The sequence below is a fragment of the Thamnophis sirtalis genome, unplaced genomic scaffold, assembly GCF_051295495.1.
Source record: "Thamnophis sirtalis isolate CommonGarterSnake01/CBP01778 unplaced genomic scaffold, rThaSir2_p1.2 scaffold_17, whole genome shotgun sequence".
Classification (NCBI taxonomy): Eukaryota; Metazoa; Chordata; class Lepidosauria; order Squamata; family Natricidae; genus Thamnophis; species Thamnophis sirtalis.
Genome location: NW_028261397.1, coordinates 2,167,293 through 2,182,817, shown reverse-complemented (window position 1 = coordinate 2,182,817; position 15,525 = coordinate 2,167,293). Strand labels below are relative to the sequence as shown.

Genomic DNA, 15,525 nt, shown 5'->3' with positions numbered 1-15,525 from the left:
CGAACTGGCGATAATCTCTGCTGGAGCCCACTCCTGATTTGGATGCTGCAGGAGACCAGGCATGGGGTTGAGTGACACACACTTTTATAGCACTTATACACTGCTTTACAATGCTTTTCAGCCCTCTCTAAGCGGTTTACAAAGTCAGCATTTCCCCCCAAACATTCCAGGTCCTCATTATACCCACCTCGGAAGGACGGAAGGCTGAGTCAACCTTGAGAGTCAGCCTGCAATGCTGCATTCTAAACCACTGCACCAATATGGCTTCCTTCCTTCCTTCCTTCTTTCCTTCCTTCTTTCCTTCCTTCCTTCCTCCCTCCCTCCCTCCCTCCCTCCTTTCCCAAGCAATAGCCCATAGACTTATATACCGCTTCACAGTGCTTTCTATCCCTCCCTAAGTGGTTTTTGCAAAGTCAGCCTCTTGCTCCCAACAATCTGGGTCCTTGTTTTACCCACCTCGGAAGGACAGAAGGCTGAGTCAATCTTGAGAGCCAGCCTGAAATGCTGCATTTTAACCACTGCACCAACATGGCTTCCTTCCTTCCTTCCTTCCTTCCTTCCTTCCTTCCTTCCTTCCTCCCTCCCTCCCTCCCTTCCTCCCTCTCTCTCTTCATTATACCCACCTCGGAAGGACGGAAGGCTGAGTCAACCTTGAGAGTCAGCCTGCAATGCTGCATTCTAAACCACTGCACCAATATGGCTTCCTTCCTTCCTTCCTTCTTTCCTTCCTTCTTTCCTTCCTTCCTTCCTCCCTCCCTCCCTCCCTCCCTCCCTCCTTTCCCAAGCAATAGCCCATAGACTTATATACCGCTTCACAGTGCTTTCTATCCCTCCCTAAGTGGTTTTTGCAAAGTCAGCCTCTTGCTCCCAACAATCTGGGTCCTTGTTTTACCCACCTCGGAAGGACAGAAGGCTGAGTCAATCTTGAGAGCCAGCCTGAAATGCTGCATTTTAACCACTGCACCAACATGGCTTCCTTCCTTCCTTCCTTCCTTCCTTCCTTCCTCCCTCCCTCCCTCCCTTCCTCCCTCTCTCTCTTCATTATACCCACCTCGGAAGGACAGAAGGCTGAGTCAACCTTGAACCGGTCGGGATTGAGCCTCCTTCCAACAACATTCCTTCCTTCCTTCTTTCTTTCCTTCCTTCCTTTCCTCCCTCCGTCCCGCCTTCCTTCCTTTCGTGTCTTCCTTCCATCCTCCCTTCCTTCCCAAGCAATAGCCCTTAGACATATACAGCTTCACAGTGCTTTCAAGCCCTCCCTAAGCGGTTTACAGAGTCAGCCTGTTTGCCCCCAACCCACCTCGGAAGGATGGAAGGCTGAGTCAACCTTGATTGGTCAGGATTGAACTTGCTGGCTGTGGGCAGAGTAAGCCTGCAATATTGTCTGCTAAGAACTGCAACAACATTCCTCCCTCCCTCTTTTCTTCCTTCCTTCCTTCCTCCCTTCCTCCTTCCTTTCTTCCTTCCTTCCTCCCTCCCTCCCTCCTTCCTTCCTTCCTTGAGATTTGAGATTAATTAGATTTATATTCCTCCCTCCCTTCCTCCCTCCTTCCTTTCTTCCTCCCTCCCTTCCTCCCTCCTTCCTTCCTTCCTCCCTCCCTCCCTCCCTCCCTTCCTTCCCAACAATAGCACTTCGACTTATATACCACTTGGCAGTGCAACAATCTGAATCCTCATTTGACCCACCTCTCAAGGGTGAGAGACTGAGTCAACTTCGAGCTGGTCAGGATTGAACTTGCTGGCTGTGGGCAGAGTCAGCCAGTAATACTGCCTTCTAATCATTGCACCACCACCGCAGCTTCCTTCCTTCCTCTCATTCCCATCTCCTCCCCCACACCCGCTTCCTCATTCCTCCTTCCGTCCCTCCCTCCCTTCTATAGAATCATCGAATAACAAGAGTTGGAAGGGACCTTGGAGGTCTCCTAGCCCAGCCCTTTGCACAAGCAGGAGATCTTGTAATATCATTCCAGACAAGTGGCCCCCCCCATTCTCTTCTTAGAAACCTCCAGGAATGGAGCACCCACAGCTTCTGGTGGCAGGCTGTTCCACTGGTTAATTGTTCTCACTGTCAGGAAATCCCTCCTAAATTCCAGGTTGTTTCTCCCCTTGGTTAGTTCTCATCCATCGCTTCTTGTCCTCCCTTCGGGGGCTTTGGAGAACAAGTTGACCCCCTGTTTGGGGGGGCAGGCCCTCCAATATCGGAAGACTGCTATCATGTCACCCCAGTCCTTCTTTTCATTAATCTAGACATACCTAATTCCAGCAACCATTCTTCGTATGCTTTATTACTTCCAGTCCTTTAATCCTCTTCGTTGCTCTTCTGTACTGCCGTAAAATGGCTTCTACTGTACTGCCGTAAAATGGCTTCTACTGTACAGAGCAGCGGCATTGCCATGATAACGGCTTCACAATACTCCACAGGGGGGGGGGCTCTGGTAAGAGGGAAAATCTAAGATTAGAAATTATGTTTGGTCCGGACATTTTCTCCCTTATAAATAAATACCCGGTTAACATCGGTGTCAGGATTGCAAATAACATCCAAAATTAAATCAGCGTCCCAGGCAAAGGATTCCTCAAAGTTCCCATTTATGAAGAGAGCCATGTTGGCACATCTGGGAAAACCTGAATCTGAAAGCTTCCTGGTTTTCCCCACCCAGTTGAAAGTTCAAGATCTTGCCCCCACCCCCATAAGCCCATCCCATGGTCCCATCTTCCCCTGCCACGCTGGCAGTTCCACCCCTCCAGTTCCGGTCAGGTGCAGAAGTGCAGAGACAAAGGATAATGACCTTGGCTTTCAAGAAAGAATGTTGTTATGGCTACCTATCATCTAACTCTGTATTTTCTCACAATAGGGAATGCCTAGTAGAAGAATAGAAAGTATGGCAGGCCACAGATCCCAAAGAAAAGATGGCTTCTTTACATGTGATCCATGGAAATGCAGCGTCTTCTTGTCCCATCCTGTCCTGGGTCTTCTCGGGAACAATTTGTTCTCCTGGACCAGGTAAACGGTGACCAATAACAAATGCAGGTTAGAACAGCTTGCCCTGCGTCGTGGTGGCGATGCTGTAAATTTAGTTTTCTGTCCCGATGAACAAAAGCTAGCAAGACCAAAGGTGGATCTTGCAAGATAGTTATCAGCAGGAAATACTCCTACCGGCATAAGGAATGTTACCCAAGTTGGGTCAAAAGATGGATGTCAAACAGGAAGAGCGAATCACGCCAGGGGTGGGATTGGAAAATTTGAGCAACCAGTTCTCTGCTTGGTTCAGAGGTGGGTGCCTGCCAGTTTGCACCAGTTCGGTAGAACCGGTTTGTCAAATCTACCGAACCGGTTAGAAGAGGTTCCACCAGTGGACCCGGAAAGCAGGACACACCTACAGAAGAGGTGCCAAATATTTTTTGAAACCCACCACTGCCACACACACACACACACACACACACACACACACACACACACACACACACACAGACTCACACAGAGAGAGAAAGAGAAAGAAAGGAAGAAATAAATAAAGAAAAAAAGAAAGAAAAAGTGAGAGAGAGATGAAAGAAAAAAAGGAAAAAGGGACAGAGAGACAAAAGGAAGGAAAGAGAGAGAGAGAGAGAGAGAGAAAGAAAGAAAGAAAGAAAGAAAGAAAGAAAGAAAGAAAGAAAGAAAGAAAACACATGGCTGGCAAGCCACTCCCACAAAGGAGGCCACACCCACAGAGTAGGTTCGAAAAATTTTTTAAACCCACCACTGGCCCGGTTGCTGGGTGGGCGTGGCCATGGGGGCGTGGCCTATTCTGCATCCTTATGGTCCGGGGAGGGGCGATTTTGCTCTCCCCAAGCTCTGGAGGGTTTTTTTTGAGTCTCCCGGAGGGCGAAAACAGCTTCCCGCAGCTTCCGGTGCGTTTCCGGACTTCCAGGAGGCCTGTTTTTCGTCCTTCCGGAGCCTCTGCACGAGCCCTGCATTTACTTGGCACGATGAACAGGCCACGTTGAGACTCCTGGGAGGAGAGGGGCGGGTGGGGCCAGCCTGTTCTTGCAACCACCGGTTGGGCGAACCGATACGAACTGGCTGAATCTCCCACCCCTGGCAGTCATCCCAACACAAGAAAGGAAGATGGGAACTGGAATTCTGGGAGTTGAAGTCCACCTGCCTGAAACATGTCAACGTTGAGAGACAATACTAGAAGTGTTTTTAAGTTAAATAAGTAACATTTAAAAAAAGGAAGGTGATGAGTCCACGGGGAAAGTGAGAGACTGGGAGAATAATGGGATGTGGCTCCCTGCGTCCTGATTAACAGCCTTGAATATTTAGCCAGAAGTTCAAAGATTCTAGTCTGGGAATTGCTTATCCCTGAGCAAATCAAAATAACCCTCAATTAAATCTGAAGGAGGTAAATAATAGGGGTTTTTTTCCCCACTTGGAAGCCAGAATGAATCCTAGGGGAATGATTCCAGCCAAGGAAACACTTAGGAGCAGGAAAAACAACCTGTACCATCTTTCCCTTCCTGCTCCATCCACAGCGTTGATGGGACTTGGAGTCCAAGACCGGCTTATAGAATTCATAGAATCCTAGGGCTGGAAGGGACCTTAAGAGACCTTCCTTCCTTCCTTCCTTCCTTCCTTCCTTCCTTCCTTCCTTCCTTTTTTTCTTTCTTTTCTTTTCTTTCTCCCTTTTTTTCTTTCTTTCTCTTCTTTTCTTTCTTTCTTTTTCTTTTCTTCTTTCTTTCTCCCTCCCTTTCTTTCTTTCTTCCTTTCTTTCTTTATTTTCTTCCTCTTACTCCTTCCTTCCCTTTCTTTCTTTCTTTTTCTCCCTCCCTCCGTCCCTTCCTTCTTTCCTTTCCTTTCTCTTCCTTTCCTTTACTTCCTCTTGCTTCTTTCTTTCCTTTCCCTTTCCCTTCCTTCCTTCCTTCTGTTTCCCTTTCTCTCCTTTTCTCCTCTCCTTCCTTTCTTCTTTACCCTTTCCCTCCTTCCTTCTTCCTTCCTCCCTCCCTTCCTGAACCATACAAGCATAGGACTGGAAGGGACCTTGGAGGTCTTCTAGTCCAGCCCCCTGCTCAAGCAGGAGTACCTATACCATTTCAGATAAGTGACTATCTCTTTTTAAAAAAATCTCCAATGATGGAGCACCCACAACTTCTGGTGGCAAGCTGTCCCACTGGTTAATTGTCCTCACTGTCAGGAAGCTTCTACTTGTTTCTCTCCTGGATTAGTTTCCATCCATTGTTTCTTGTCCTGCCTTCAGGGGAGAACAGGTAGCCCTCCCCTTCTCCTCTGTCAGCCCCCGAAGTAGAGTAACAGTGTTGGAAGGGACCTTGGAGGTCTTCTAGTCCAACCCCCTGCCTAGGCAGGAAACCCTATACCGTTCCAGACAAATGGCTCTCCAACGTCTTCTGAAAGACTTCCAGTGTTGGGGCATTCACAACTTCTGGAGGCAACTTTTTTCCCCACTGATTAATTGTCCTGTCAGGACAATTAGTTCCAAGTTGCTTCTCCTCTTGATTAGTTTCCATCCATTGCCCTTCCTTCCTTCCTTCCTTCCTTCCTTCCTTCCTTCCTTCCTTCCTTCCTTCCTTCCTTCCTTCCTTCGTTGTTCCACTGATTAATTGTTCTGACTGTCAGGAAATTTCTCCTCAGTTCTAAGTTGCTTCTCTCCTTAATTAGTTTCCATCCATTGCCTTCCTTCCTTCCTTCCTTCCTTCCTTCGCTGTTCTACTGGTTAATTGTCCTCACTGTCAGGAAATTTCTCCTCAGTTCTAAGTTGCTTCTCTCCTTGATTAGTTTCCATCCATTGCCCTTCCTTCCTTCCTTCCTTCCTTCCTTCCTTCCTTCCTTCCTTCCTTCCTTCCTTCCTTCCTTCCTTCCTTCGTTGTTCCACTGATTAATTGTTCTGACTGTCAGGAAATTTCTCCTCAGTTCTAAGTTGCTTCTCTCCTTAATTAGTTTCCATCCATTGCCTTCCTTCCTTCCTTCCTTCCTTCCTTCGCTGTTCTACTGGTTAATTGTCCTCACTGTCAGGAAATTTCTCCTCAGTTCTAAGTTGCTTCTCTCCTTGATTAGTTTCTATCCATTGCCCTTCCTTCCTTCCTTCCTTCCTTCCTTCCTTCCTTCCTTCCTTCCTTCCTTCCTTCCTTCCTTCCTTCCTTCCTTCCTTCGCTGTTCTACTGGTTAATTGTCCTCACTGTCAGGAAATTTCTCCTCAGTTCTAAGTTGCTTCTCTCCTTGATTAGTTTCCATCCATTGCCTTTCCTTCCTTCCTTCCTTCCTTCCTTCTTCCCTCCCTCCCTCCCTTCTTTCCTTCCTTCCTTCCTTCCTTCCTTCCTTCCTTCGCTGTTCCACTGATTCATTGTTCTCACTGTCAGGAAATTTCTCCTCAGTTCTAAGTTGCTTCTCTCCTTGATTAGTTTCCGTCCATTGCCTTCCCTCCCTCCCTCCCTTCCTTCCTTCCTCCCTCCCTCTCTCCCTCCCTCCCTCCCACCCACCCTCTCTTCGTTCCTTCCTTCGTTCCTTCCTTCCTTCCTTCCTTCCTTCCTTCCTTCCTTCTTTCCTTCCTTCGCTGTTCCACTGGTTAATTGTTCCCACTGTCAGGAAATTCCTCCTCAATTCTAAGTTGCTTCTCTCCTTGATTAGTTTCCACCCATTGCTTCTTGTTCTACCCTCAGGTGCCTTGGAGAATAGCTTGACTCCTTATCCAGCCTTATCCAGCCTCTTCTTATAGGAAGGCAACTTGCCAGCCCTTCGTTTGGAATACGGATATAGGCCACGTGCTGCCGGCCTTGGTAGAAACACCCATGCAGAGAGGCGCATTTGCAAAGGGAGGGGCCGCAGGAGAGGAAAGGTTGCCCTGTTCTCAGAAATCGTACTTCATGCTGGGTGGAGAAGAACAATCATTCACAGCCATAAAGGGCATAATAATGTTGCTTCACATTCCCAAGGCGCAGCGCAGGCAACGGGTGGAAAAACCTGATTGGTTTGCAAGGGGCGTTATGGCTGTTCCAGCTTTGGGAGGGGTGGGGGTGCGTTTTCTCTGAAACCTGCTTCAGAAGGTGACCTCGAGGTCATTTAGACTGACCCGCTGCTCGGCGTGTTTATTTCACGAAATGCCCCCATTCTTATTCTACAGATGGACAAGCAACGCCAAATGTTAGGGCAGTATTTCTCAACCTTGGCGACTTTAAGTCCTGTGGACTTCAACTCCCAGAATCCCCCAGCCAGCTATAGCTGGCTGGGGGATTCTGGGAGTTGAAGTCCACAGGACTTAAAGTCGCCAAGGTTGAGAAACACTGTGTTAGGGTGTCTTTTATACCTTTCATTCAAATCTTGGGGAATTAAACCACTTTGGGAAAATGGTTTTGAAAAGTGGCCACGTAAGTAAACAATTTAAAAGTCAAAAACGTAAACACGCCGAATGAATTAATGACTATCCGAGCAGTCTTTTCAAAACCGCCTCTCTTCTAAGCATGCGTTTTAAATAATTAAATTTAATTAAATTTAAATTTAATTTAATTTAATGTTGTTGTTTTTTTTAAATTTCTTTTCTGAAGCTCTCAAATTGATGCAGGCAGGCAGCCCCGGGCGAAGGATCATGATTGGGAACAGAAATTCTTTGCAAGCAAGAAATCGTTAAGCTATCTGGGTGAATTTGGGCCAGTCTCCCTTTCCCAGCCCACCTCGCAGGATGGTTGTGCTTGGGAAAACAGGAGAAGGGAGGAGGATCAGCTTTCTTCACCACCTTGCATTATTGGTAAAAATAATGAAGGTGGGAGACAGATAAATAGATAGACTGATTGGATGGATGGATGATGGATAATGGATAAGAGTTAGTGAGAGATGATGGATGGATGATAGATAGATAGATAGATAGATAGATAGATGGATGGATGGATGGATGGATGGATGGATGGATGGATGGATGGATGGGTGGATGAATGGATGAATGGATGGGTGGATGGATTGTAGATGGATGGATAGATGGGTAGATGGATGGATGGATGGATGGATGGATGGATGGATGGATGGGTGAGTGGGTGGATGAATGAATGGATGGGTGGATGGATAAATAGATAGATAGGTAGCTATAGATAAATAGATAGATAGATAGATAGATAGATAGATAGATAGATAGATAGATAGATGTAGCGAGAGAAGATGGATGGATGATAGATAAATAGATGGATGGATGGACAGATGAATGGATGGGTGGATGGATTGTAGATGGATGGATGGATGGGTGAGAGGGTGGATGAATGGATGGATGGGTGGATGGATGAATAGATAGATAGATAGATAGATAGATAGATAGTGAGAGAAGATGGATGGATAGTAGATGGATGGATGGATGGATGGATGGATAGACAGACAGATAGTGTTAGTGAGAGATGATGGATGGATGACTAGCGTGCTTCTGAGCATGTTCAGAGTGCTTTCTGCCTCTAGCCTGCTTGCACGTGAGGCGGGGTGGCTAAGAACCCTAAAATAGACACCCCCCAAAAAAGAGAGCCTAAAAATCTTCCATCTGCTCCAAATTTGAGTTTTCATCCCAATTTAAATCAGTCCCCCCACCCCCACCCCCGCCAAATTGGCTGCTATAAAATTATTTTTTAAAATCTGGTTGATAGATAGATGGGTGGCTGGCTGGCTGGATTGTAGATGGATAGATGGAGGGATGGAGGGATGGATAGATAGATAAGAGTTAATGAGAGGTGATGGATGGATGATAGATACATAGATAGGTGGGTGGGTGGCTGGATTGTAGATGGATGGATGGATGGATAGAGTTAATGAGAGATTATGGGTGGATGATAGATAGGTGGGTGGGTGGCTGGATGGATTGTAGATGGATAGATGGATGGATGGATGGATGGATGGATGGATGGATGGATAGATAAGAGTTAATGAGAGATGATGGATGGATGATAGATAGATAGGTGGGTGGGTGGATGAATGGGTGGTACATGGATGGTAGATGGATGGATGCATAGATGGGTGGTACTGCAGAGATGATGGGTGGAGAGAGATGGATGGAGAGAGAGAGAGAGGGAGGAAGGGAGAGGGAGGGAAGCAGGCATCCTTAAGAACACCTTTTAGATCTGCTCCCCAACAACCCTGCTTCGCCCAGCAGATCCCCCGGGTTGATCCCTTTCCCCTCCCCAACTTACTCCGTCCCTGTTGCCTTTGCTGGCAGCATCCCAACCCTTTCCCCCGCCCTGGAGAAAATCGCGCGCGGGCCCTTTAAGAGCCGCCCCGCCCTTTCCGTCCCTCCCTCCGTCGCGAAGCCGGAGCGCGCCGCGCGGCCAGGATTGACCACCGCCGCCCCCCGTCGCGGGGCCACTTCCTGCTTCCGAGGCTATATAAGCGCCGCTTCCGGCGCCGGGCTGGTTGGCGGCGAGGCGGCAGCAGCAGCGGCGGCGGCAGTTCTGCCCGGAGGGCTCGCGATGTGCGTCCCAGGTGCGTTGCCATGGGGACGGCGGAGGGAGGGGGGGCGACGCCGGGGTTGCTATGGGGACGGCCGTTGGCGGGCGAGGGCTCATCCCGATAAAAGTGGGGGGGGGGGCGAATGACCACGGTGCTTCTGAGCATGTTCAGAGTGCTTTCTGCCTCTAGCCCGCTTGCGGGTGAGGCTGGGGGGTGGGCGCTAAGAACCCTAAAAATAAGACACCCCCCCAAAAAGCAGAGCCTAAAAATCTTCCATCTGCTCCAAATTTGACTTTTCACCCCAATTTAAATCAGTTTCCCCCCCCCACAAAAAAATTGGCTGCTATAAAATGGGGGGGGGGCTTCAACTCCCATAATCCTTTCCCCCAGCCAGCAAAGGATTCTGGGAGTTGAAGCCCCCCCCCAAATCCCTTAAATCAACCAGATTTTAAAAAATTAGTAATTTAAATCAAATTAACCCCTAAATTTGGGGTGTGTTTTTTTGGCAGGCACAGTTTTGGGGTGCAGCAAAATGGAGGTAATTTGAGGTGAGGAGGGGGGGGCTCAATGGAAGGATTTGGATGCCGTCCCAAAATTAGGGGCCGTATTGATGCCGATGGCAGGAAAAAAACAAACATAAAATGTACAATACAGGCAGTCCTCGACTTACAACCGTTCGTTTAGTGACCAAAGTTGCAAGGGCATTGAAAAAAAGTGGCTTGTGTCCATTTCCCCCGTTTCCGACCTTTGCAGCATCAAAATTCAGAACCCTTGGCCACTGATTCATATTTACGACGGTCGCTGCTTCCCGGGGTCCCCTTTTGCGACCTTTTGACAAGCGAAATCAAGGGCAAGGCAGATTCGCTTAACAACCATATTGCTAATTTTAACAGCTGCAGTGATCCACTTAACAACTGTGGCAAGAAACAGTCATAAAATGGACCAAAACTCACTTAACCAATGTCTCACTCAACAACATGAGTTTTGGGCTCGGTTGTAGTCATAAATCAAGGGCTGCCTGTATATAAATTTGCAATGGGCGGTGTGTGCGACATCTCTACGGTCCTCCTTCAATTTCTGGGGCTGTGAAATTGTTCCCCAAAAGAATGAGAATCATGTATTAAATTCCATAAATTCTTTCTTTTATTATCCTCTTTGGACCCATCACTCCTCTCCCAGAAATCTGGGGAGCAAAATAAGAACATGCCACTCTTGACTCTGGCAATTCGTTTTCAGAGTATTCAGTTTGACGGGTGGCTTTTAAAACTACGTCCCGTGCTAGCTAGAATTACGCATGTACAAAATTGGAAAAATGGAAGTGCACCTTTCCGATGAAATGGTAATAAAGAAAATATTAGAGTGTTCCCAAAATGGACAGGTGGAACAGAATATCACTCAATATGGGACTTACGGTATAAATGGCTAGATAATAGGTGCAGGGATGAGAAAATTAACAACGAAGGAAGATTAACAAAATAGAAATAAATACAGGTATAAAGATATACATAAGAATCTACATTGTGGTCGATAGTATTATCAGACTAAACACGATGATAGATTAAAATGTATATAGAGCGATAAAGTAAAGGTATAGAGTGTTATGGTACAACTATGGAAGTAATGGATATAAATTATGTTGTACAATTTGTATTTAAAAAGAGAAGATACTATATGATTAAGAGAATAACGGTTATGATTAGGGTTTACAGCTCCATATACAGATACAGATACATATGTATGTATGTGTGTGTGTGTGTGTGTGTGTGTGTGTGTGTGTGTATATATATATATATATATATATATATATATATATATATATATATATATATATATATATATATATATATATATATATATATGCTGATAAATAAATAAAGGGAGACTAGTATAGATCTATTTCAAGCTATTTAGCTCTCATCAGCTAGCCATACCCTTGCTGGGATTGGAACCTGTGCTCTATTGCCTCTTAGTTCGATTCCCAGCAAGGGTATGGCTAGCTGCTGAGAGCTAAATAGCTTGAAATAGATCTATACTAGTCTCCCTTTATTTCTTTATCAGCATAAATATAACAAATGTAACAAAAAGGCAACAGTAAAAAAAATATTGGGTTTCTGTCTGGATGGTCTCTTGTGACGAGCCGAAGGACAGAGAGTGGAAGTGTGACCTTCCTCCCATATTTGGGCATACCAGGGGTTGTGACTTTAAATAAATACACACAGACAGACAGACAGACAGACAGACAGACATACATATATATGTTTTTGTTTTTATTTGTGCTGATAAATAAGCAGTTAGCTTCCTCCCATAATTGGGGCTTACCAGGGGTTGTGACACTACATACATACATACATACATACATACATACATACATACATACATATTGTTTTAAAAGGACAACCTATCACTGTTGCAAAATTGAAACTGTGATGTAGAATAAAGGAAAATGTACAATAAAAACATTTTTTTTAAAACAACAACAACTATATCCCATGCTTTTTCCATGTATATTTTATGGTTTGCAATGTGTTTTTCCCAATATTCTAATAAAAGAGAATATTTGTTGCTCAGGGTTGAACTGTGGGCTATCTCTAAGCTTGGAGGTTTTCTTGCAAGCGTTTCACAACCCAAACTAGGTAACGTCATCAGTGCCACTTTTGGGCTGGTTTCATTTTTTTTTTACTCTCCAAATCGGTCGTGTTGGTAAGAAAGGGACAACACCTCTGTAAGTTGGAGAGGCGGATAATAAATATTTGGGAATCGCTCTTGGTTATTTTCCCGCTTTTTAAGAGCTTGCACACACAAAGGGAGTGTGACACGTAAGACAATCCCAACAATCAGCGGAAGCAACCCCTGAAAGCGAGAATCGACGTGGGTAGCTGGAAGGTGGGGCCACACAAAACCACATTTTAGCCCCACGGCTGTACGTTAAACCCTCGCCCGCAAGAGAATTAGATTTCTCAACCAGCTTGCAAAGTCTTTGTTGCGATACCTTTGAGAATTCACCCGGGGCATTTCCTCTCTGTAAGCAGTTAACCAGCCAGCCATCTCGAGATCAGGAATATTTTCCCAAAAACCCTGCCTGACGTGGCTTATCTTTATTATTATTATTATTATCTGCATTAATAGAGGGATAGAATCAAGATCACAAGTTCTACGGTTCTACCACAAAACCGCGGACGACAAAATCGCGGTCGACGAAAGCGCGTATGTGACGTCATCACAGCGCGACGAAAAAGATCGAAAAATGTAAAAATAAAGCTAAAACCTTCCCCTAACCCCCCCAAACCTAACCCTAAACCTAACCCTTAACCTAACCCTAAACCTAACCCTTAACGTAACGAAAAACCTAACGCTAACCCTTAACCTAACGCTAAACGTAACGCTAACGCTCTAACCCTAACCCTTAACCTAACCCTAACCCTAACCCTTAACCTAACCCTTACCTTTATGTGAATCGGCTTGCTGTAATTTAATTTTTATTTCAATTTTTTGATCTTTTTCGTCGCGTTGTGATGACGTCACATACGCGATTTCGTCGACCGCGCTTTTGTGGAACGCGCTTTTGACGGGTCACGAAGTTCTACTACAGCTTTACAAAGCTTTAGTAAGAGGCCACGCTTGGAAAAAGTCTACGGAGACGGTCATTCATCCACGTCGTGCTTTCTCTGGAGGCAACTGGGGTTTTTATTTTTGGAAAGAACCAAAAAGTCCAGTTGCCTCTTGAAAAAAAAACACCACTGGGACACACCTGGGATCCTGCATCCAGTTCTGGTGACCACGATCCCAAAAAAGATGTGGCGTCTCTGGAAAGAGTGCAGAGAAGAGCATCCAGGATGATGAAGGGACTGGAGGCTCCAACATACGAAGAACGGTTGCAGGAATTGGGTAAAAAAATTAGGGGGTGACATGATAGCAGCCTTCCAGTATCTTGAGGGACTGCTGCAAAGACGAAGGGGTTAAATTGTTCTCCAAAGGACCTGAAGGCAGGACAAGAAACAATGGTTGGAAACTAACCAAAGAGAGAAGCAACTTGGAATTAAGGAGAACATTTCCTAACAGTGAGGACCAGGGGAACAGCTTGCCACCCGAAGTTGTGGTTGCTTCATCACTGTTTTTTTTAAAGAAACTGGATAGCCACTTGTCTGAAATGGTATAGGATTGCTTGAGCAGGGGGCTGGACTAGAAGACCTCCAAGGTCCCACCCAGCATGTTCTATTCCGGTGTTTCTCAACCTTGGCAACTTGAAGATGTCCGGACTTCAACTCCCAGAAGTACGGGGCCTCCTGCTTGAGCAGGGGGTTGGACTAGAGGACCTCTAAGGTCCCATCCAACTCTATTCTGAGTGATATTTATCTATAACAGTGTGTCTCAACCTTGGCAACTTGAAGATGTCTGGATTTCAACTCCCAGAATTTCCCAGCCAGCATTTGCTGGCTGGGGAATTCTAAGAGTTGAAGTCCGGACATCTTCAAGTTGCCAAGGTTGAGAAACACTGTTCTATTCTGATTATTATTATTATTATATCAAGGAGAAACTTCCTGACATTGAGGTCAATTAAGCAGTGGAACAGCTTGCCACCAGAAGTTGTGGGTGCTCCATCACTGGAGGTTTTTAAGAAGAGCCTGGACAGTCATTTGTCTGAAATGGTCTAGGGTCTCCTGCTTGAAGCAGGGGGCTGGACTAGAAGACCTCCGAGGTCCCTTCAAAACTCCCCATTATTATGCTGTGTTCTTTTTTTCCCCTTTTTACCCTTTTGAATTATGCAGGCTTAAGCTTGAAGAAATCGGGCGCGTTCCTCAAAGCCTTGAAAGGGGAACCGCGCTACCTCTTGGCCCAGAATGTGGCTACGTCAACGGACCTGTTGGACGGAAGCCTCGACCGGGAGGTTCTCCAGAACACCCTGCAGGTCTTCCAACATGCAGTCCCAGCCGAAGGAAAACCGGTCACCAACCAGAAGAATTCAGGTAAATTGCGGCCCACAGCTACAGTCTAGTCCTCGATTTGCGACCGCAGTTGGGCCACAGAAAGGAGTGGTGTGATGGCCCTGGAGGTGGAGCTCTGGCCTCACAACCCAGGAGGCTGTGAGTTCAGTCCTAGGTAGAGGCAGATATTTCGCTCTCTGAGCACAATGAGAATGTATTATAACAGTGTTTCTCAACCTTGGCAACTTGAAGATGTCCGGACTTCAACTCCCAGTATTCCCCAGCCAGCAAATGCTGGCTGGGGAATTCTGGGAGTTGAAGTCCGGACATCTTCAAGTTCCCAGGGTTGAGAAACACTGTATTATAAAACTCCGCACTGGCAACGGGAGAGCATCCGGCCAGTAAAACTCTCTGCTAGCGCCATCCACTTGCCCAAACTCCACCCTGCAAGGGATTACGGGGGCCATTAAAAGACGATGAATTGAGCCACGGAAAGTTCCGTTGCTAAGCGAGACAGCCGTTAAGGCGAGATCTGCCCCGTTTCCCCCCCCTCCCTTTCTTCGACCCAGTTGTGAAGTTTGAATCGCGGTTTAAGAAGGCCACACGGTTGTTAAGTGAATCTGGCACCTGGGAAAGCTCACACGAACCCCGGGGCACTGTGACCGTCATAAATACGAAGCAGCTGCCAAACGTCCTGGTTTTGATCAGGTGATCCGAGAGAGTCATTTAAGTGTGAGAAAATGGTCACAAGTCACTGTAACTTTGGTCACCCAACAAAATGTTGTAATTCGAGGACTATATAATTTTTTTAAAAAATCGTTATATTGTTATAAAGCTGCTCTGCCTGAAAGAGAGAGTAGGGGGCTTCGGCCACCTGCTGGGTGTCCCCCCCCTCTCCCCCAGGATCGTAACCATCAGCCAGGGATACCGACCAAAAAAAATAAACCATTTTGTTGTCTTTAATTATACAATTTTTATAACCACCCATCTTAATCCGGTGACTCTGGCTGGCCGGCAAGTTCTAAGTATTAATTAAAACAATTAAACAAATTTAAACATCCTTTAAACAAATTAAAAACATCCAAGGTGGAATATATGCGGCAGCCGAGATAATTAGCCAATTCACAGTTATTAAGAAAGAAGGCGTGGGCTGCAACACAGCCAAGTTTTAAAAGTTTTTTTTTAAATTAAACCTTAACG

General features: G+C 46.1%; 1 protein-coding gene across 1 annotated transcript in view; it reads left to right on the top strand.

Moving 5' to 3' along the window:
- Positions 1-9,339: 9,339 nt before the first annotated feature.
- Positions 9,340-15,525, top strand: part of BLMH (bleomycin hydrolase) — a 40,876-nt gene continuing 34,690 nt past the window's right edge. Inside the window, exons 1-2 of the mRNA XM_087702822.1 lie at positions 9,340-9,436; positions 14,170-14,367. Coding sequence (XP_087558948.1) covers positions 9,424-9,436; positions 14,170-14,367 — 211 coding nt within the window. The 5' untranslated portion in view covers positions 9,340-9,423. The remainder of the gene's footprint in view (positions 9,437-14,169; positions 14,368-15,525) is intronic.